We start from the raw sequence: 21,156 nt of genomic DNA, 5'->3' as shown, positions 1-21,156 counted from the left end.
CTAGCGTTGAGCGAGAAAATTGACAACGCGGATCGCAGTGAGCGGACGGACGTTGTCGTGGAGGAAAGTCCACTGTCCACTCCGGTATAGTTCTGGACAAACCCGCCGGATGCGTTGCAGCAGCCGTTTCAAAACTCCCTCGTAAACTTCCGCGTTGACAGTTTGACCCGCGGGTAGAAATTCTTGATGGATCAAGCCCTTGCTGTTGAAACTTTTTTTGGGAGGCGGGGAAGACGTTGAACACCATGCCATGGACTGTCGCTTGGTCTCCGGATCGTATTGGTAGCACCAGGTCTCATCTCCAGTAATGATGGTTTCCAAAAACTGCGGATTCCGGTTAGACATGTCGATGACATCTCCAGACGTTTCCATCCGAGTTCGCTTCTGCTCGTCTGTCAGCGTGTGCGGTACAAACCGGGCACACATCTTTCGCTTTTTTAAATGTTCGTGAACAATAGTGCGTACACTGTCTTTGCTTATCTGCAACTCTTCTGCGATCTTTCTCAACGACAGTCGCCGATCATCCGCAAGCATCTGTCTCACTCGTTCGATGTTGTCTGGGATTGTGCTTGTTGAGGGTCGATCCGAACGCGGCCCATCCTCGACACCTTCCTTTCCGTCTCTAAAGCGTTTAAACCACTCAAACACACTTTTTACTCACTGCTTCAACACCGTACACTTGCACTAACATTCCATGAGTCTCCGTCGCCGTTTTCCCTAATTTGAAGCAAAACGTCATGTTAACGCGTTGCTCCATTTTGCGCTCAATGTTTGCAATGACACGAGTTCGCACACTCACTCCGTTAGCTTTGTCGCAGCGTGCACCACTGCTTCACTTCGGCGATTTGCACGATAGGGCTGCTTGTTGACATGTCTCTCAATGCGCATCCGCGGGCGCGTCATCCTAACCAGCGCGGTTTTTCAAGTATGGGATCATTCACCGAACTTTTCAGACGCACCTTGTATTTCATTTACTTCACAACACAATTCACCCTCTTCGTTTAAGAACAATTATTGTTTCGACCTGCGAAACACATACCGAATTAATAATAATAATTCTTACGTTGTCATCTCATAGATCAATTCATTATACAATTGCTCATTACGCAAATTAACGTTTTCATCAAATGTTTGCCTGCTTTACGATTCTAAAATGCTTATTAATTTTAGGCAAAATTAACTTGATCATTGTAAGATGAAGTGGGAGGGGGGGGGGAGATTGCATACGTCACGAATTGTTTCAATCTTTTACTTTATCAAGACGCAGAAATTTCCTTGAATTAATCACACGGAAATACAAATGTTTTAGCATTTTAGTTCACGTCAATTTGAACATACTTATGCTTATTAGTTATTTTATTGCGTTTTAGTTCTAGCACCCTATTTTACACATTGGTTAACGCTACGCGTTCATTCGTAGCCAGCATTACATTAGTTCGGGCCACAAAATAGACACTTTCGGTAACGTAAGATTTGGCACTCAAAAAGTTTTGGTTCGTCACCTACCTTAATTGTTCGTACGAAGATTGGACGCTGCCGCATACCTTCCATAGGCGTGTTCTAGTACATAGAAGAAAAGGTTCTCGAAACTACAGCATCCCTCTAGTACTGTGCATCGGTTGTTAGGTGTGGTTCAATGGCATACAGAAGCAATCCCTCAAACGTAATTTTCTACAGTCAAGATCATACGTGATAAATGCGCCCTGATTTGTTACGTCGTTGAAACACCAATTTCTTCATGTAGTTCGACAAAATCTGCAGTTTCATAATGAAGCGATACATAGGAACTCACTTGCAAAAGCAATGAATATTCGTTTTTACTCACACATTTGAATATAGGACACTCGGTGCAATTTAACGACCGTTGCTACTTGAGCCACGAAGCACGTACGTCATTATAGTTCCTAAACACACTATAGACCTTTTCAGTTCTTACGGCGGGCGCTCTAGAAGCTGGCAAGGGAAGTGGGGAGCGGGGAAGCGACCAATCCAGCGCGATACGAAACGCAGCAGCCTGTAAAACGAGGTTCACGTTGTACATATTTCCGCCACGTCGTATCTCTCGGTGCCACTGCTGTTGTCTGGTTGGTCTGCGGCGAATTCCCCGCTCCCCACTTCCCCAACGGTCGTCTTAGCATGCTGTGCGGAGGTCGGCCAGAGGTTCTAGGAAATAAATGCGACCATTAAAATTTCGACGCCTGTCACCTTTACCATTTTTTTATATTTTTAAATAGAATTGATGTTTAAATCTGGCGTGGGACAGACAAGTTGTTTAACTTTTAATTTAATATCGTATAGTTCCTTGGAAAACGGTGTATGTAATAGTGCTCTAATTTGACTCATCTTTACTAACTACCCTTCCTTCACACACCATTGGACACTTTCACTTCACTAAAATGAAAAACACTGAGCAATTAGATACACCGAGTCGATCACGGTATTCTCGCCTTGCTTTGTTTATAATTTGCAACCCCAGCACGGCAGATGGTACATCAACAGTCGGTGTTACTAACAACTGAAATATGATTATCTGCTAAATGAACCGTAGATCTACAATTTTTAGAATTCAATGCAAGAAATTGAATTATATCTCCAAGTGAAATTCTTATACTGATAGATTTTCCGTGGGATTTTTTACAAATATTAAAGTAAAAAATCCCCTGGTGATGCGAATTCCCTTTAATATTTAGGCAATTCTTTTGTACAGAAAATGTCTTCAATGTTGTCAACGTCAGTTGCAACACGTGAGTGTCTGTGTGAGTGAGAGCAAGGGATATATCTTTTCTTAAGGAAGAAATCGATAACAAAAAGTCTGGATGGCTCTTTAGACACATCTATCTAAATGGTTATATAAATTTGGGGAAGATATTACGTTCTTTCTTGATAAGTATGCAGGAAAGTATCTTTCTCGCGAATTACTTCTCCAACAAGTATTACAAATCGGTCAGGATTAGTCACTTCTCTGTGAAGTTTGCAATTATGTCAACACAATGTCACATCAGACAGACACTTGAAAAAAATGGGAATATAATCAAAATGTCCATCAGCTATTCATTGATTTAAAAAAAGCGTATGATTCGGTCAAAAGAGATAAATTATATAATATATTAGTAGAGTTTGGAATACCTAAGAAGCTTGTTAGTATGATAAAAATATGCACCAGTGAAACAGAAAGTAAAATTCGTGTGGGTATTAATATGTCTGACAAATTTACAATTCATGATGGGTTAAAACAAGGAGATGCATTATCTCCATTGCTCTTTAATTTTGCCTTAGAATATGCTGTTAGGAAGGTAAAAGAAACTAAACAACGACTAAAATTAAATGGTGTGACTCAGTTGTTAGCATATGCAGATGATGTAGACTTACTGGGGGATGATGTGAATACAATTAAGAATAATGCTAAAATATTTTTCAAAACTGCTAAAGAGATAGGTTTGGAAGTTAACAAAGAGAAAACTAAATATATGCTTACAGGCCGAAACCAAGTGTTAGGTAATAATCAAAATCTAATTATTGATAACAACTCGTTTGAGCCAGTTTCCAAATTCAAATACTTAGGAGTAATATTAACAAATGAAAATTATATTAAAGAGGAAATAAAAAGTAGGCTTAATTCAGGAAATGCATGTTACTTCTCTCTTCATAAACTTTTGTCTTCTCGTTTAATATCTAAGAAACTAAAAGTTAAAATATACAAAACAGTAATTTTGCCTGTAGTATTATATGGATGCGAAACTTGGTCCCTTACTTTGAAAGAGGAACATAAATTGAGAGTATTTGAAAATAAGATCCTTAGGAAAATCTTTGGACCTAAAAGGGACGAGGAGACAGGTGAGTGGAGAAGGTTACATAATTTAGAACTACATAATTTGTATTCATGTCCAGATATTATTAGAATAATTAAATCAAGAAGACTTAGGTGGGCAGGCCATGTGGCACGAATGGGAGAGGAAAGAGGAGTGTACAGGATTCTTGTTGGGAGACCTGATGGTAAGAGACCTGTAGGAAGGCGAAGAAGAAGATGGAGGGACAACGTTGAGATGGACCTAAGGGAAATCGGTAGGGATGGAAAAGAGTATATAGAACTTGCTCAAGATAGGGAAAGATGGAAGGCCTGTGTTGCTGCAACCATGAACCTTCGGGTTTAAGAAGGCTAGGGAGTTAGTTAGTTATTGTCAATTCATATTTCGAAACAGATTTTATACAGAATTAAATGCAATAACCAATGCAATCTCTCTGGTCGCGAAAGACAACCCACCCGTCGATTTCTCGAAAACTATATAGCAAAACATTTCTCAATTGAAAGCATAGCCAGTGCCAATTTAAAGCGACAAGTTATTTCGATTTGCAGATCATCTGTATCTGGCAGTGAAATAAATTAGACTATATTTTTTAATGTTGCTCTATCTTCATAACTAGCAGAATCCGGTTCCATCTGGAAATATAAAAGTAAATAAATATTCAAAAGTAATGAAATGTAAGACTGTGGCTTCCAATGCATTACGTAATGATGCTTATGTGATCAGTACGAGGGAATCAGCTTGCTATCAACGATAAGGATCAGAGAAGAAGACTGATAAATGAGAGACTCAAAGTCAATTCATGTTGTTTTATTTTGCTATTATCACAATATTGTCTTCTTTAGTCACTTCTACTCATTTTCGTGCGGCCCTTATGATATAACCTAGGATAGCCTAGTGGCAAATCCTCTCCATGGGTAGAACCAGTAGGCTACTCAAAGTGAGTGAAGATGCAGGGGGATGGCAAAGTCCTCTCAGTTGTATTATTGTCACCACGTTAAACCATACAAGCATTCCCCCAAGATAATGTGGAAAATTTGATAAGTAATGCTTATGATTTCTGCTCTACTTACGATCTTTATGCATATAAACCAATATTTTTTTTTGGTTATTATTGAACTACTTGAAAGCCAAAATAGTAATAATTGTCTTGAGCTTACATAGCGTGAAAATATGACTAATGGAGATGATATCTAAAATACGGCAGGAATTTAATAGGAAACATGTGTTTTAGATATTTCAGTCTACCCTAATAACAGACCAATTATTGGTAGGCTTGAGCTCCACGTGCCCATTCGTCTAGACAATGACGAATTCAATCCATGTGCAGATTCTAGAGAATATTCTAGCATGATTGTTTTAACAAATGATTTTAAACAACTTGGAATAATGCATTGTTGGCTTGTAATAATAATGCTTCCGAGTTAACGGTTTCCATAGAACACATGTGCAAATGAACTATTGAAAATGAGATTCCAAATGCCTGGCTTTTGCAAATGGTTACAAGCTATTTTAACCGACAAAGCCAATTTGACAGAATTCAACCAACAAAAAAGGAAGGTGCGTACAATATAGGTATATTTACATTATTTATAAATATATACTGTGAGCTTATCCAAAGTTTAACAATTCTCAGTTTCACTGGTATCAGATTATTAGTTATCAGCGGAATATCTTCATTATTAATACAAACTGATCTATAAGTTACTACACTAATAAATGAAGTGACGACTGTTTAAAATTGCGCATAATACCTTTTCAGAACTATGCGCGCGTGTTCTTGAACAAATCATTCATTAATGTAAACTAGTGTGTATACTTTGCTATTTCATTTTTAAAACCTAAGTTTGTTATGAAAGTTAGGATTCACATGATAACAAGCTCGTTAATACACATTTTGTCATGAAATATACGTGTTGTACAGTGTCTTTCAATAGTCTTAGGACAACGACATTTTAAACTAGGCAACCCAACTTACCCAAGGCGTTGTTGGGTTGCGTGTAGAGTTAGGCTAAATTTCAGGGCTGCCACATGCACAATAGATATTTATAAAATACACGAAAGAAAGAAATCTAAGTATTATAATATAGAACTAGAAAAAATATCAGTATTACAGTTGTTGCAAATGAGAAATACTTACTGAAAGAAAGAAAATCGATTCTCTAGTATTTCATTGCTGATGAGTCTACACAAATGAAAAGATGGGAGATGAACAGAAGGGGACAAAAGAGAGGAGAAGAGGGAAAACACAAGAAGAAGAGGAAAAGCAAGGGAGGGAAGGAAATGGAGGACAGAAGTGGATACGAGAAGTAATGAGGAGAAAGGCAAAAGATGTAAAAAGAGATGAGGAGAATGGAGCAAAGAGGAGAGAAGAGAGGAAGGAAATCAAGAGAAGAGGAGTTTGGAGAGGTGAGGAGGGACGAGAAGAGGGGAGTGGAGAGTAGATTAGAAGAGAGAAAAAGAGAAGATCGAACAAAAGAGGAAAAGAGTGCAGTGGAGTCGGAAATCTAGGTCAGGAGCTAAGAGGAGTGGAGAAGAGTGGGATGGAAACAAGAGACGAGAAATGGAGGGAGGGCGTTATGAGATAAAAGCAGATGAGAAGGAGGGGAGAGAAGAAGGAGAAGAGAAGAACAGAAGAGACTGGAGACCAGAGGAGAGAAGATGTAGTTGCTGAAAATATCGCCTCTGCGTCAAGAATTGATGCATTGACCAAATTATTGACATGAAACATTCAATAACATTTTAAAATGTATTGGAGAATGTATTAGATGGGTGCGAAATGCCTTTTGGTTGAGTCAGGGCAAGAAATAATCCTCCACGTAAGATCTTTGATTTTACCTGCGATTATACTACTAAGAACATGAATGTAATTTTAATAAGAATTATCAAATTTTTCTCCACTTCTCGGTTCGCTGAAATGGAGATTTTGTTATTTCCCCTTCCCGCATCGTTAATTCTAAACTGAATCATTTCGTTTCACACGGCGTGGACAATGAGCACAGTGGGATATGTCTAACACTTACGAAAATTTCTGCCACCGGAGAGGTTTGAACCTACGACCATTAGGTTGACAATCTTTAACGGTAACCACTACCCTACAAGCTCTCTCTCCTGAAAGTAGGTAGAAGCAGCTGACCAATGTGAAATGTAGATCAAACTCTCCTCATAATGTGCAAAGAACACTTGCTTGTAACAAAGAAAACGAAGGTGGTACTAATCGGCGAAAACATTTAATAGAGAATTGCACGTGATGAAAACTTTTCATTCGATATTTGCGAAGGTGTCCTTGCATTGAACTCGAGTGGGAAAAGGGGTAAAATTAGTATGTCCTGAATTGCCACAAATATAAATAGTTATTTCATGAATATTTGTCAATGTCTTTGTGATAAAGAGTCCTAAAACGATATATTTTTGCTTCACAGATAAGGTCTCGCCACGCTTTGAAGACTTCGACAAGACAGCCTGAGGAAACAACGAAGTTCCACTTCCGCATTGGACTTCACCACCTCTCCTAAGCCAATGGAATTAGAGAAGAGAATCCAGGCACGGGCACCTAGCAAGAGGAGTACTGTGCAAGCAGTAGGTGAGAATCATTTTTTCTCTATTTATATAGGACAAAGGTTGGTATTATCGTGATATAGGTAATATCGTGATAGTTTTGTATTGACGTATCACGAAATAACCTCGCGTGCGAGAAACTGCCTGTTGTTCGTACGTGTTTCGCAAAGGTCCTGCCAATAAGTGAGCAAAATGGCGCCAGACAGAAACACACGTGTTGACGGTCAATACAAAACTATCACGATAATACCAACCTTTACCCTACAGTTATGGGGGTATAGGGCATCCCCCAGCAATGAAAATTTATACAAAAATAAAATTGCCATATTATCATCATCCTCAGCTAGCCTCAAGACTCGAGAAAGCATACTCCCACCTAGGAATTTTCACTTTAGGCAGTCACGTATCTAGAAATATACTTCGGGCGGGTCGGAATCAAGTGTCCCATAATAAAAATAATGATGATGTTTAAATTAAATAATTATAATAAATAAATAATTTAATATTTATTGAATAACAAAAAATAATGTATGTTTCAGTTTGCGAAAAGTACAGTTCCTGGTAATATTTTGTGCTGGTGAGTCATTATTCTTAATGGTATGGGCGTCGCCAGAAATTTTTCTAGGGGGGTTGAATCGAAGATGTCGAGACTACCCCATCCCCTCAAAAATATTGTGATAAAGACCAGTGGCATATGCCGAAGTTTGCCGAAGAGGGGTTCATCTTTAAAACTATTGCATTATCGGTATTTTAAATTATGTTTTATTATTATTATTACTAATACTACTACTACTACTACTAGTAGCAGCAGTAGCAGTTTTAGTTTAGTTTATTTTAGCATCCAATAAGTATATATGAATAATATAGTACTTTTTACAACCAAGATTACATAATAGTTACTTGAAAATTTGTAGCAATTGCAGCAGCAAACGCAGTAGTATAAGAAGCTTCAAAAGTGTGAAAGTTACAAATTAACAATGTTTCAGTGTTGCAAATTATGAAAGTTTCGTACCAAATTCGATATCTCATGATCATGACCATTTTGTGACACAAAATGAGGTGAAATAAAGTGCTTCGTTTATAAATTGCCATAAATTGAAGAAAAGTAGATGGAAATGGTTTTGGGAGGGGCAATGCCCATTGACCCCCTGTGGTTGCGCCACTGCACCCCCTTCTCCCGTAGTTGCTTTGAACTTTAATTAGCTTGGACATACTAGATTTTGTTAAGAGTATAATATCTTTTAATAACTGCGATAAGATTCCTCTTCACTAAATTTCTAGGCGAGAGTATAATAATGTAGGAAATCAAATGTCAACCTAAAAGTATATATTTCAGTCATAGTCATTTATATTAATAAGTTAATTTCAAATTCAAGTGGTGTTTTTTGAGAGGGCAGCACGATTATAGGCGTAATATACCCCATGGAAAAATACATTACTTGTCTAAAATGTGGAAAAAATCTGCGGACGTCCATGATTGCCGTGCGCACGCCTATGCTTCCAATTGTATTCCCTTTAGTTTTTAATAAATAACATTACAGCATGGGTTATTTATGTCTTACTTGTACCTTTCAGAGGCAACACGGTGACTTAGGGACAGGATAGAAAGGCTGCGCTTCGCAAGTGGATCCACCAGGAATGGTTGGTGAGTACATGAATTGATGATGGAGTTAACAACTTATGATTTTATGCAGGGTTTGGTAGTTACTTTTTTGAAGAATTCTAAATGAGACAAGCTAGTAACAGGGTTACTTTTTGCAGTAAATTTGTAACACTTAAATTGTCAACTTCAAATATTGTAATTTGCGGAAGGAGTTATATGTGGTAATTCTGTTTGCAACTATGTGTCTTCTCTGGATACTAATGTGACAGGATTTTCTTGGAATTGCTTAAGACAGCGAAGTTAGCGTTGCGGTCTAAGGATATTTGTCCTAGAGCGGTGCCCTGGAAAACTTAAAGGGGAGCGGTAGTCATACAGGATTTGATTGGTCCCGTTGACCAATGAGCGACAGTGACAAATTTCAAGTTGTTAATATATGAGTACTCCACATACGATGCAACTTATGAGAGATGAGTTAGGATGAGTGGGTGAGCATACCAACAGGAGCAGGCCAATAATCTGGGCTGTTGTCGTACCCGGATCGAGCTTCGGTACTGGGTGACTGTCCGGCTAGCTGGCCTGAGGACGGGTCTTGCTTGATTGATTATTCGTATTGGTTTATTTCGCTTCCCTTTTTTGCTACTTTTGGCTAATTGCGAAGATGATGATATGATGAAATTGATGAAGGAACACTCACTAAGAGCAGTGTTGCCAGGGATTTGAGCCCTGGACGGGCCCTGGCTTGGGCCCCACGGCTTGTGGCAACACTGCTCTCCGGAGAACTCAGCGTGGGCTTCCTGTGACCTTCACTCTGTCACGGAAATCTGTGGAGCAGGCGAACGAAAATAAGTTCTCTACGCAAACAAAACATGCAGAGCAATATCATTGCAGGACTTGTGAGGTCTCGACTAATTAGCATGTCGGTGGGGTTAGTGAATGCATGGGGGTATGAGGAAACGAGCTGCAGCTACCAACCGCTTGCAGCGTCACCCACTACTCTGCTCCGCCCACTCGTTTTCTCCCATTCATAATTACCATTATGTTACTTTGCTCTGCAGTTTCCCGAGACACAGTGTGTACAGTGGAATGCCAAAGTATTACTCAGCAAATTGCCAATGACTATTTTTCAGGGACTGGATTGATTGATTGATTGATTTGCTTCATTTTATTTCACATTTTGTGCCACCTTTGGCTAATTTGCGAAGATATGGATGAATGATGATATGATGAAATTGATGAATGGACACTCATCGTCCAAGCCCAGACCAGGATTCGAACCAGTCGTAGCGCGATGTGCTAACCACTACGCCACGGAGGCAGCTGGATTTGTACGTATGCTGGTACCGGACTTTGAGCACTTTCTTTGGCGTTTTGTTTCAATTCTCTCAAGGCTTTCATTGTGTAAAGCAGAAAGCATAAATATGGTGGGCAATTTGCTTCCTAATACTTATGCATCACACTGTACTTGTAATCTCGTGCGGTCTCCTCGAGAAAGGTTGTTCACACGTTTCATACGTGATGTCTGGAGTGTGTAAGTATAGGATTGTTCCGGTTAAGGACGATAACAAAAGGCTTTGTTGCATGATAAATTTAGAACATCCTCGCTTTAAGGAAATCCGTCATTGGATATATTCATATCCAATGAAGACTTCACTGTTTTGTTCCATTATCTGTTGTTATATGCTTTTATTTGTTGTAATAACATTACTATATGAAGTAGGGCTGAGCCGATACCAGTTTCAAACCGATAGCGATACTTTTACCAATACCCACCAACACCTATACCGATTCATAAAAATTGTAATATTTAAAAGCTCTTCAAAATATTGATTAATATTAGTGGGTGAAAATTCCACTTCACACCAGTTTTGCTTTAAAATCATTAACAATTACATCAGAATATTAAAAAAAAAAACTGTTATGTAAACACAAAGTACACTTTTCCATTAATATTGCTACGAAATCAATGGAAATGTCAAACTTAGCACAACTTTCGGGATAACTTGACTTGGTGAACAAAATTAATAAATATGGAAATTATATTGTTTTTAATTGATTAAGGTTGAGATGTTTGTGAATGCATATCATTGGTACATTTAACCAATAAATGTTACAAGCATCTGCAGCCTTCACTGACGAATGAAGTAAAAAATGGCTACATTTTTAAAGTGTTGCACACTTAATGCACTTTTATCAATGTTTTTCATGCATTCAACCTATGCCAACATACTCAAGGTTTTTAATTTGTTAGCAGACTTTACAAAGTACGTCATAATTCAATTAAACCCCGTTCATTCCAATCTCTTGTCTATAACCTTAAATTTTGTGTATAAAATGTCACACGCGTATGAATGGCCCCACTTTATTCGATTCAATTCAATTCAATGGCCTTTATTCTTGGACAAGGTTCGGCAAATGCTGATCTACCACCTAACCTGATAATATCGATACTTCTGGTATCGGCTAATATCGATACATCGGTATCGGCTCAGTCCTAATAGGAAGACATACGTATATTATGTACCAAAGACATAAATAAAACACTTGCAGGACTTCACATATATATTTTATTTCATTAATTATCATTGATTGTGTGTAATAGAAAGGACATTTTCAGCAGAAAGTAAGTGTAAACGTAGCTTAACTGTCCCTGAATTACTTTTCAAAATGAGTAACTGTAACTCCGTTATTCTTTGAACCAAGTAACTGTAGCAGTAAGTCAGTTACTTGAAGTAACGTTCCGAACAGTGATTTTTCTAGAAGAGGCACAAGTAGCAATCATGCATTTAATCGCGTAGCTAGAGGCGAGGGACTCCTATGAAGTACATTCTCTCGAACCTTACCTAAAATACAGGGTGCACATAAAGTCCCATTTCAATTTCAATAAATCATTTCGTTGCAGCTAAATGAGATAGAGTAATGTTCTGTCACCCTTGTCATTGTGCGATGTCTGCATGGTTGATGCTTAGAAAGTTATTTCATCCTAATGGGTGACTTGGACTACGACTTTAGTAAAACGGTTACAGACAGGAAGTCTCTCCTCGTCCAAGCAAATCGAGAACTCCCTCATCTTTCTGAGTTCTTCTGTAGGCAGTGGTGGTGATTGGGGATGATTGGGTGCCAAAACTGTGTTTGGGGGACAAGGACAGTTTACTTTCTCTTGGTAAGCAAGGTTTTCATTAAAAGGGCATAGTGCGGGTTAAAAAATTGGGGGAACTTCCCGCACGCACCTCCTAATCGCCGCCGCTGTCTATTAGTTAAATGTTTTTAACTTCAAGTTTCAAGGAAAATGTTAAGTCTACGTTGTTTTTTAAATCATCTCTCTTTCAGGTTCCAGTAACAGAAAAGAAATGAAAACAGCATATGGCAATACATAGATTACTGTCCTGCACTAAAAAAAAAAAAAAACACCCTCCAAAAAAAGTCCCATTTAGGGCCAGAAAAAAAACTGGAGTCCATTTTCTAAGGATCGCTTCAGCCTTAGGGGAAAAGGGAAGGGCAGGGGAGGGTTACAGAGGGGGGAGAACTAGCGCTGCGGAGGGGTGAATGGTCAGTGGGGGTTGTAACCAAGCCGGGAGGGACTTAGGCACCAGCGGCTGCTGAGGAAGCACTCGTTGGTGAAAACTCCATACTTCCACCCTTTAACGAGCCCCGTTTGCATGAACCTTCTGGGGTTCCTGCACGCCATCCAGGTGGTATCCGGGTTCTCCTCTGTTGGCGTTCGTGAGAGGCGGGGGAGGCCGCCCCCTGTCCCCTGTTAGTTGCGTTAGGGGAAGGGTTGCAGGGGATGTAGTGGTTGCATGGAAACTCGCTCGACTCTCTCGTCTACACTTCACACTGCTCTGTCCTCTGTCGCCTGGAAGCAGTTCGATCTCCTTTCCATTTCTCCAGCAGTTCCAGCGATTCCTCCAGTGACTCGTGGTATCACAGTCAGAAGAGCCAGTTGAGAGTAGGAAACACTATCCACATTCTATTTTGGTTACGCTATTTTATGTCTCCATTCTACCTGTGTAGGTCAGCCTTTGAGAGACCGCGGCCCGGGAAATTCTTTTTTTAAAAGTCTATGCCCCAATTAAAAAAAATACCTTTAAATACTTTCTATTTTTTAAACCATTATACATTAATTAATGTGTACTCTTGAAATTAAATATTACTAAAAATTATGGCATAATCATAAAGAGAAATAGTTTGATTATATCTAGGCTTGTTGACGTGACCGAAATAAGGGCAGAGTTTAACGAGTGCAAACCGTTCCCATTGGTTCAGTAAACATTTTATAGTAATTGTACAGTCAAATATACAACATTGCTAAATTAATCAATACATTATATGGATTGAATAGATGTTCTAAAAATGAAAACTTAACTTAAATGTAGTAAAAATAATATCGTTAAGGTTAATGTAATTAACTTACATCAAGTCGATATTTACATCCAAATTGTTAACAGAAAATGTTAATTGCTTGTAATTTAAAAGTGATTATTAATAACTATAAATATGTAATAATAACAATTAAATTATAGCTATTCAATTGTAGTATTCTTGGGCTGTTGTAAGTTCAACCCCAAGTTGACGAATATAAACATTTCTGCGCAAACAAAATGTTAAATTTCAGGAGAACCTCCAGCGGTCCGGCGGTTGAGAAACACTAGTCTAGTTTAATCGCAATAACAAGGACGAATGATGAAGCAAACTATGAGACAACCACATTCATGCCCTTACCCAGGACTCGAACCTAAGACACCTGGCTTCGCATCGCGTTATTCTTGTCATTTCACACACAGAGCATTCAATAAATTAATTCACTCAGCATTTTCAAAACATACGCTGGAAAAAGGTTATCGGGGTAAGGTTAATATTTTTATTTATTTATTTGGACGGGATATGGGGAAGGTGCGAGCGGTCTCGGTTCGATTTCCGGTCGGAGCTCAAAACAATTCGACGTTGGCCTCCCATCGTGAGGACAATTGGGGAGCTTCTTGAAAATAAGAAGTAGCGGGCTCAGATCTCGAAAGCCAGAAAATAGCGGCGATGGGACTCGATGCGCTGTTACTTGTCACCCAATGAAAACCCGCCTGACAGGCCTTGGCTCTCAAGGGCTGTTGCGCCACGAAGTATAGTTGTAGTTGCTTCAACAAACCTGTGTACACTTCGGAACAACAGTCTACATACGAACACACAAACCTCCATTCATACGCTTCTAGTCTTCTTAACACAGTTGAGTAATCAATGTATTTCACATAGCACAAACATTCTCAAAGTCTATTAATCTTATTTCTATGAACAATATTCCTCTCTTAGACCTCAAACTCTTCAGACAATCCAATTTTCTCTCCTAGTTATAGGCATTGTATTCCCAACCGTTAATCTTACATAGCGAAGGTATATGTTAAGAACAGAAAGTTGTTACAATACTTCTGAACTATATCTGTAAATTACTCATTGTCATAACTTTCCAAATAAGGCGCACTTAACATTCTAAAGGCTTTCTCATACAACACTGTTTTTACAATGCTTTTGCATAAAATTCAAGCTTCATTAGTCTCCATCCACGTACATAATATATCGTTGAGTGTGTTGGATGTTTCTTCTCAAGAACTTTTTGAATAACACAGACACAGATGCTTAAGGTCAGTTTACACTGGTATAGGGGAAGGGCATATTGTCATTTACAGAACCACCTAGAGAGAGTTGTGAATTCTATGCTAGGAATACTTTTGAATGGACAAGGAGCGAATTTGTTTAGTTTTTCACCTTTCTATGTTAATTGCGACGATGAAGATGAATGATGATAATATGAAACTAATGAAGACACACGGATAAAGTAACACGCATGTCCGTGTCTGCACTAGAACACGGTATATTTGTTTATTCTTTATTTACAAACACAACAAGGAAATACCCAGTTACAGCGTTCTGTAAAGAAAGAGTGGCAATGCAATTAACACAGGCTGAGTACGATTGTAATCTCATGCATGGGATCTGAACGAAATTAAAAATGCTTTCCGTAATCTAATCACAACTTGGTTTAAACTTCCATAAATATTCTTATTAAATCTCGAACTGTACTCATTCATAATAATTATAATAAACTTGACAAGATAGATACATTCAACAATAAAGATATCTGAGTTATAAACAATTTCAAGGATAAACATTTTTTAATACTCTATATATATACTGAACATATTATACGATTATATCGATATTTGGTAGGAAGATTCTGTGTTCCTCACTCAACTCGCTTGGCTACCGGGTTTTGTGTATTTTGTTTTAATCTCTCTACATTAATCACGACGATGAGGATGAATGAAAAATTGATGAAATAGACGGGCAACAAACTGAACGTCCTTGCCTTACACAGGATCCGAACCTAGGACTTAGACATCCAAACGCAACTGGCTACTGAATGTGACACACCACGAGCCACCGGACCACACATTTCCTTATGTCCCTTTTCTTTCATACTTTCTTCGTTTGCTTGGCTATTTTATTTAATGGAGTTTCTCTCTTTGGTCATGGTGTGTACAATGCGTGCTTGTGTGTTAGCCTCGCTTTAGACGAAAGCATTTTCCATGGCATCTTTCTTAACATTTCTGCTGTGATCGAAATTATACCGTGTAAAGTGAAGAAATCTTATAGCATTCTGATACCATAGCAGATTTCGTTGCATATTTCACAGATAGAATCAGGTCCAATTTACTTAGTATCTCGCGTAGCTTAACCAATCAGAAGTGAACTCTACGTCACAAGTGCAGGTGTCATGGCCACCGAGTACGGTGCAAACAATGTATCACTTCACATAAAAATAATTGTTCAACCCGACAGGAAGAAACGTTTTCTACGAAAAGGTTTTTGCTGAAAATGAATGGAGCTGCTCAAATTATACGTTGTAGTACTTTACCAATGCACATATGGGAACACCTGGCATTGGCTCATGTACAGAAATATCTCAATATATATGTAGGCCCATATATACGAGGTTAGGTGTTAGAAAAAAGAAAAGGTAAAGAGCTTCAGTTTGTTTACACGATATCCTCTTCCCCTTTAAGTTTGTTAATTTAATGAAAGACGTGTAACTTGCTATGACTTTCGTGCTCGATGTCACCTTAATGTAAGTAAAATTATTTTATTTGTTAATTTGTCCACCAGAATCACCTTTAGGCCTATCCTTACGGACGTGAAGTTTTATTTTTAACGACTGCACCGAAAAGTTGAGGAAAGCATAATAAAGTGTTTAAAATGTATTTGGGTAGCTTAAGGAGGCAAGTTTTCGGTGTTTCGGAATCGCGAAATAACGCGAATTATGCCATTTTTTTCAGAATAAACCCGAATTTTACACTTTAACGCGAAATATGGAATATGAACTTGGATAACATTTCTTCTGTTCAAAAAGAACTACCTAAAGCGCTATTAGAACTGTCATTTCTAGTCTAGTTGGTGATTGTTCAACTCAAAAGAGATTGTCACGCTTCATTTATTGCAGTTTGGGACAAACACGACTGACAGTGTTTAACCTCGTTCCGAAATATAATTCACTCAGGGGGAAGAGGGAATTTTCCCAGAAGGGAAATTTCGTAGCAACGGGAAAATTTTCAGGGAGAAGCACCTGTTGTGTTTCGGAGGGGAGGGGTAGGGGGTGTATGGGTGTGTACACAAAACTGTATTTTGTACCTCCACGATGGGGTAGTGGTAACGTCATTGCCTTGTAATCAAGGAGTCCCGGGTTTGATTCCCGGTGGAGGCACATGGCACACTGGTTCCGTTCCCACTTTAGAATCGTAGGTCCAGTCCCGATTAGCCTTCCTGTGCATAAAGTGGACTTGAAACAAGAAAATCAATCAACAAAACTGTATTTTGAGGTCGCAGAGGGATTTTTGGCATTGCTAGGGAAATATGATGCGTATGATTGTGCTAATAAATTTGGATGTTATCATTCAACAAATACATTTCATATTTATTGGCTGATGATATGAAATAGTTTTCCAAATGGAAGAAATTAGCCATTTCTCACAAAGGTAAGCCATAATTATTTTTTGTCATTAGAACTAAAATTTCTCTCAACTTTCCAGAACTAAAACAATGTGAAAACCTTAAGCATAAAAGCAACAGTAAAAATACATGTAAAAATAACACAGATTTTAAATTGATAACACCGAATTTTGCCCTAAACCGCGAAAAATTTCACCGAATTGCAGTAAAAAATAACATCCAATTTTAGGGGGCAAAGAACGAAAACTTCACGTCCAGTATACGAACCTTCGACCCACCGTGGTTGTATTTTCTTCTGCTGCGCTTTTAGACATCTCTAGATTAATTGCACCGACGAGGACGGGTGGATCACTTAACGAAATATCCACACCTTATACAGATTTCGAACCTAGGCCTTTAGCTTCCAGGCATGATACGTAACCACGCTGCCACCACGGGTGGCATTCCCTTCTCTTAATAAACCCTTGGAAAGGGAGATCGGGCTGCTTCTGTGTTCTTTCTTTGCCTGTTGTTGTCATGCTTACAGTCTTCCTCTAGATTACTTCTTTGGTGTCATGTCCATGCCTCAAATGTACCTTCCACAATCAATTTCCACCATTATTCAACACTTAGAATATGTGTTATACGATTAGCAATTTGTTGTATCCCAATTGAACAACATCTACATCCCAGTCGAACTTTAATTTTAAGGATTAATATATCTACAGTAAACGTGGATATCAGTTACATGGTGTAAGAAAATTGGCAACGTTAGAATGTCAACCCGTATCTAGCTTGGTAAATAATTAAAATTGTATGAATAAGATAATCTATAGGAAGATATTGGTAGGTTTACTAGACAACAACTTGTAGGGAAAATGCGCAGCTATGCAACAAGTTGGTTAGGTAAATACAATTAAGTTATCTAGAAAGAAAGACACACATGAATCTCTCTTAGATTTAGAATGATAACAAAGCTAGGAAAAGGAATATTTTCTAGACACATCTAGAAATAGCGCAGGTGTTCATCATATACCGTTAGGTAAATACAATTAAGTTATCTAGAAGGAGAGAGAGAGAGAGAGAGAGAGAGAGAGAGAGAGAGAGAGAGAGAAAGATACATGAATCTCTCTTAGATTTAGAATGATAACAAAGCTAGGGAAATGAATATTTTCTAGACACATCTAGAAATAGCGCAGGTGTTCATCATATACCGTTAGGTAAATACAATTAAGTTATCTAGAAGGAGAGAGAGAGAGAGAGAGAGAGAGAAAGAGACATGAATCTCCCTTAGATTTAGAATGATAACAAAGCTAGGAAAAGGAATATTTTCTAGACACATCTAGAAATAGCGCAGGTGTTCATCATATACTGTTAGGTAAATACAATTAAGTTATCTAGAAAGAGAGAGACACATGAATCTCTCTTAGATTTAAAATGATAACAAAGCTAGGAAAAGGAATATTTTCTAGACACATCTAGTAATCGCGCAGCTGTTCATCATATACCGTTAGGTAAATACAATTAAGTTATCTAGAAGGAGAGAGAGAGAGAGAGAGAGAGAGAGAGAGAGACACACATGAATCTCTCTTAGATTTAGAATGATAACAAAGCTAGGGAAATGAATATTTTCTAGACACAACTAGATATAGCGCAGGTGTTCATCATATACCGTTAGGTAAATACAATTAAGTTATCTAGAAGGAAGGAGAGAGAGAGAGAGAGAAAGAGACATGAATCTCTCTTAGATTTAGAATGATAACAAAGCTAGGGAAATGAATATTTTCTAGACACATCTAGAAATAGCGCAGGTGTTCATCATATACTGTTAGGTAAATACAATTAAGTTATCTAGAAAGAGAGAGACACATGAATCTCTCTTAGATTTAGAATGATAACAAAGCTAGGAAAAGGAATATTTTCTAGACACATCTAGAAATAGCGCAGGTGTTCATCATATACCGTTAGGTAAATACAATTAAGTTATCTAGAAGGAAGGAGAGAGAGAGAGAGAGAGAAAGAGACATGAATCTCTCTTAGATTTAGAATGATAACAAAGCTAGGGAAATGAATATTTTCTAGACACATCTAGAAATAGCGCAGGTGTTCATCATATACTGTTAGGTAAATACAATTAAGTTATCTAGAAAGAGAGAGACACATGAATCTCTCTTAGATTTAGAATGATAACAAAGCTAGGAAAAGGAATATTTTCTAGACACATCTAGAAATAGCGCAGCTGTTCATCATATACCGTTAGGTAAATACAATTAAGTTATCTAGAAGGAGAGAGAGAGAGAGAGAGAGAGAGAGAGAGAGAGAGAGAGAGACACACACATGAATCTCTCTTAGATTTAGAATGATAACAAAGCTAGGGAAATGAATATTTTCTAGACACAACTAGATATAGCGCAGGTGTTCATCATATACCGTTAGGTAAATACAATTAAGTTATCTAGAAGGAAGGAGAGAGAGAGAGAGAGAAAGAGACATGAATCTCTCTTAGATTTAGAATGATAACAAAGCTAGGGAAATGAATATTTTCTAGACACATCTAGAAATAGCGCAGGTGTTCATCATATACTGTTAGGTAAATACAATTAAGTTATCTAGAAAGAGAGAGACACATGAATCTCTCTTAGATTTAGAATGATAACAAAGCTAGGAAAAGGAATATTTTCTAGACACATCTAGAAATAGCGCAGGTGTTCATCATATACTGTTAGGTAAATACAATTAAGTTATCTAGAAAGAGAGAGACACATGAATCTCTCTTAGATTTAAAATGATAACAAAGCTAGGAAAAGGAATATTTTCTAGACACATCTAGTAATCGCGCAGCTGTTCATCATATACCGTTAGGTAAATACAATTAAGTTATCTAGAAGGAGAGAGAGAGAGAGAGAGAGAGAGAGAGAGAGAGAGAGAGAGAGAGAGAGAGAGAGAGAGAGAGAGAGACACATGAATCTCTCTTAGATTTAGAATGATAACAAAGCTAGGGAAATGAATATTTTCTAGACACAACTAGATATAGCGCAGGTGTTCATCATATACCGTTAGGTAAATACAATTAAGTTATCTAGAAGGAAGGAGAGAGAGAGAGAGAGAAAGAGACATGAATCTCTCTTAGATTTAGAATGATAACAAAGCTAGGGAAATGAATATTTTCTAGACACATCTAGAAATAGCGCAGGTGTTCATCATATACTGTTAGGTAAATACAATTAAGTTATCTAGAAAGAGAGAGACACATGAATCTCTCTTAGATTTAGAATGATAACAAAGCTAGGAAAAGGAATATTTTCTAGACACGTCTAGAAATAGCGCAGCTGTTCATCATATACTGTTAGGTAAATACAATTAAGTTATCTAGAAGGAGAGAGAGAGACATGAATCTCTCTTAGATTTAGAATGATAACAAAGCTAGGGAAATGAATATTTTCTAGACACATCTAGAAATATCGCAGCTGTGCATCATATACCGTTAGGTAATTACAATTAAGTTATCTAGAAAGAGAGAGACATAGAGACATGAATCTGAAACATCTAGAAATAGCGTAGCTGTGCATCATATACTGTTAGGTAATTACAATTAAGTTATCTAGAAAGAGAGAGACACATGAATCTCTCTTAGATTTAGAACGATACGAAAGCTGGGTAAAGTTGAGTGTGCAAGAAACACACTAAAATTATGCAGCTGTGCAGTAAGTAGTGTGAGGAAAAGATTGATGTAAGTTGCAGTTAAATTAAAACAGGAAATGTGTAAATAGAAAAACATGGAAAAAAAGTGTCAGAAAGAATTGATCATTGTCTGTGAAGGGAGAAGTTTAGAATTTATTACATTTTGTAAGATTAACCCGGATCACTCGATACAAGAGAAATACTTAAATTACTTTAGAATTATGCTACTATTCCTGTGTTTAGATAGAAGTATTGAACAGGTTTAGGTAAAAGTATAGTGATCATAGGCACTGGATAATTAGCTTATCTTTACATAAGTTTCTGGTTAGGTTATGTCTGTAAGATAATGTGCTGTGTGTTTGAGTAACTATTTGCATGGCATCTATTCTGTCGACACTACCCACTCACCATTATTATTATTACGAGGTTTTACATTACGATATCCTGTATTCTTTCTTGTCATTATGAGGCTGTGCCATGGACGCTTACAGTGTTTCCAACTCTTTGGTTACACGCGACAAGAAAAATGAAAGGACAGATACT

General features: G+C 37.8%; 1 protein-coding gene across 1 annotated transcript; it reads right to left on the bottom strand.

Moving 5' to 3' along the window:
* LOC145998314 (histone-lysine N-methyltransferase SETMAR-like) lies at positions 1-426 on the bottom strand. Its single transcript, XM_083134719.1, has one exon. It carries the CDS (start codon positions 424-426, stop codon positions 1-3), a length of 426 nt encoding a protein of 141 aa, XP_082990845.1.
* Positions 427-21,156: the final 20,730 nt, after the last annotated feature.

Source organism: Lepisma saccharinum, chromosome 14 (assembly GCF_977018435.1).
Source record: "Lepisma saccharinum chromosome 14, izLepSacc3.1, whole genome shotgun sequence".
NCBI lineage: Eukaryota > Metazoa > Arthropoda > Insecta > Zygentoma > Lepismatidae > Lepisma > Lepisma saccharinum.
The sequence above is the reverse complement of the archived record's forward strand: the minus strand, read 5'-3'. Positions and strand labels throughout refer to the sequence as shown.

Coding starts and splice junctions, on each gene's coding strand:
- LOC145998314 (XM_083134719.1), bottom strand. CDS start 426: ATGTGTGCCCGGTTTGTACCGCACACGCTGACAGACGAGCAGAAGCGA.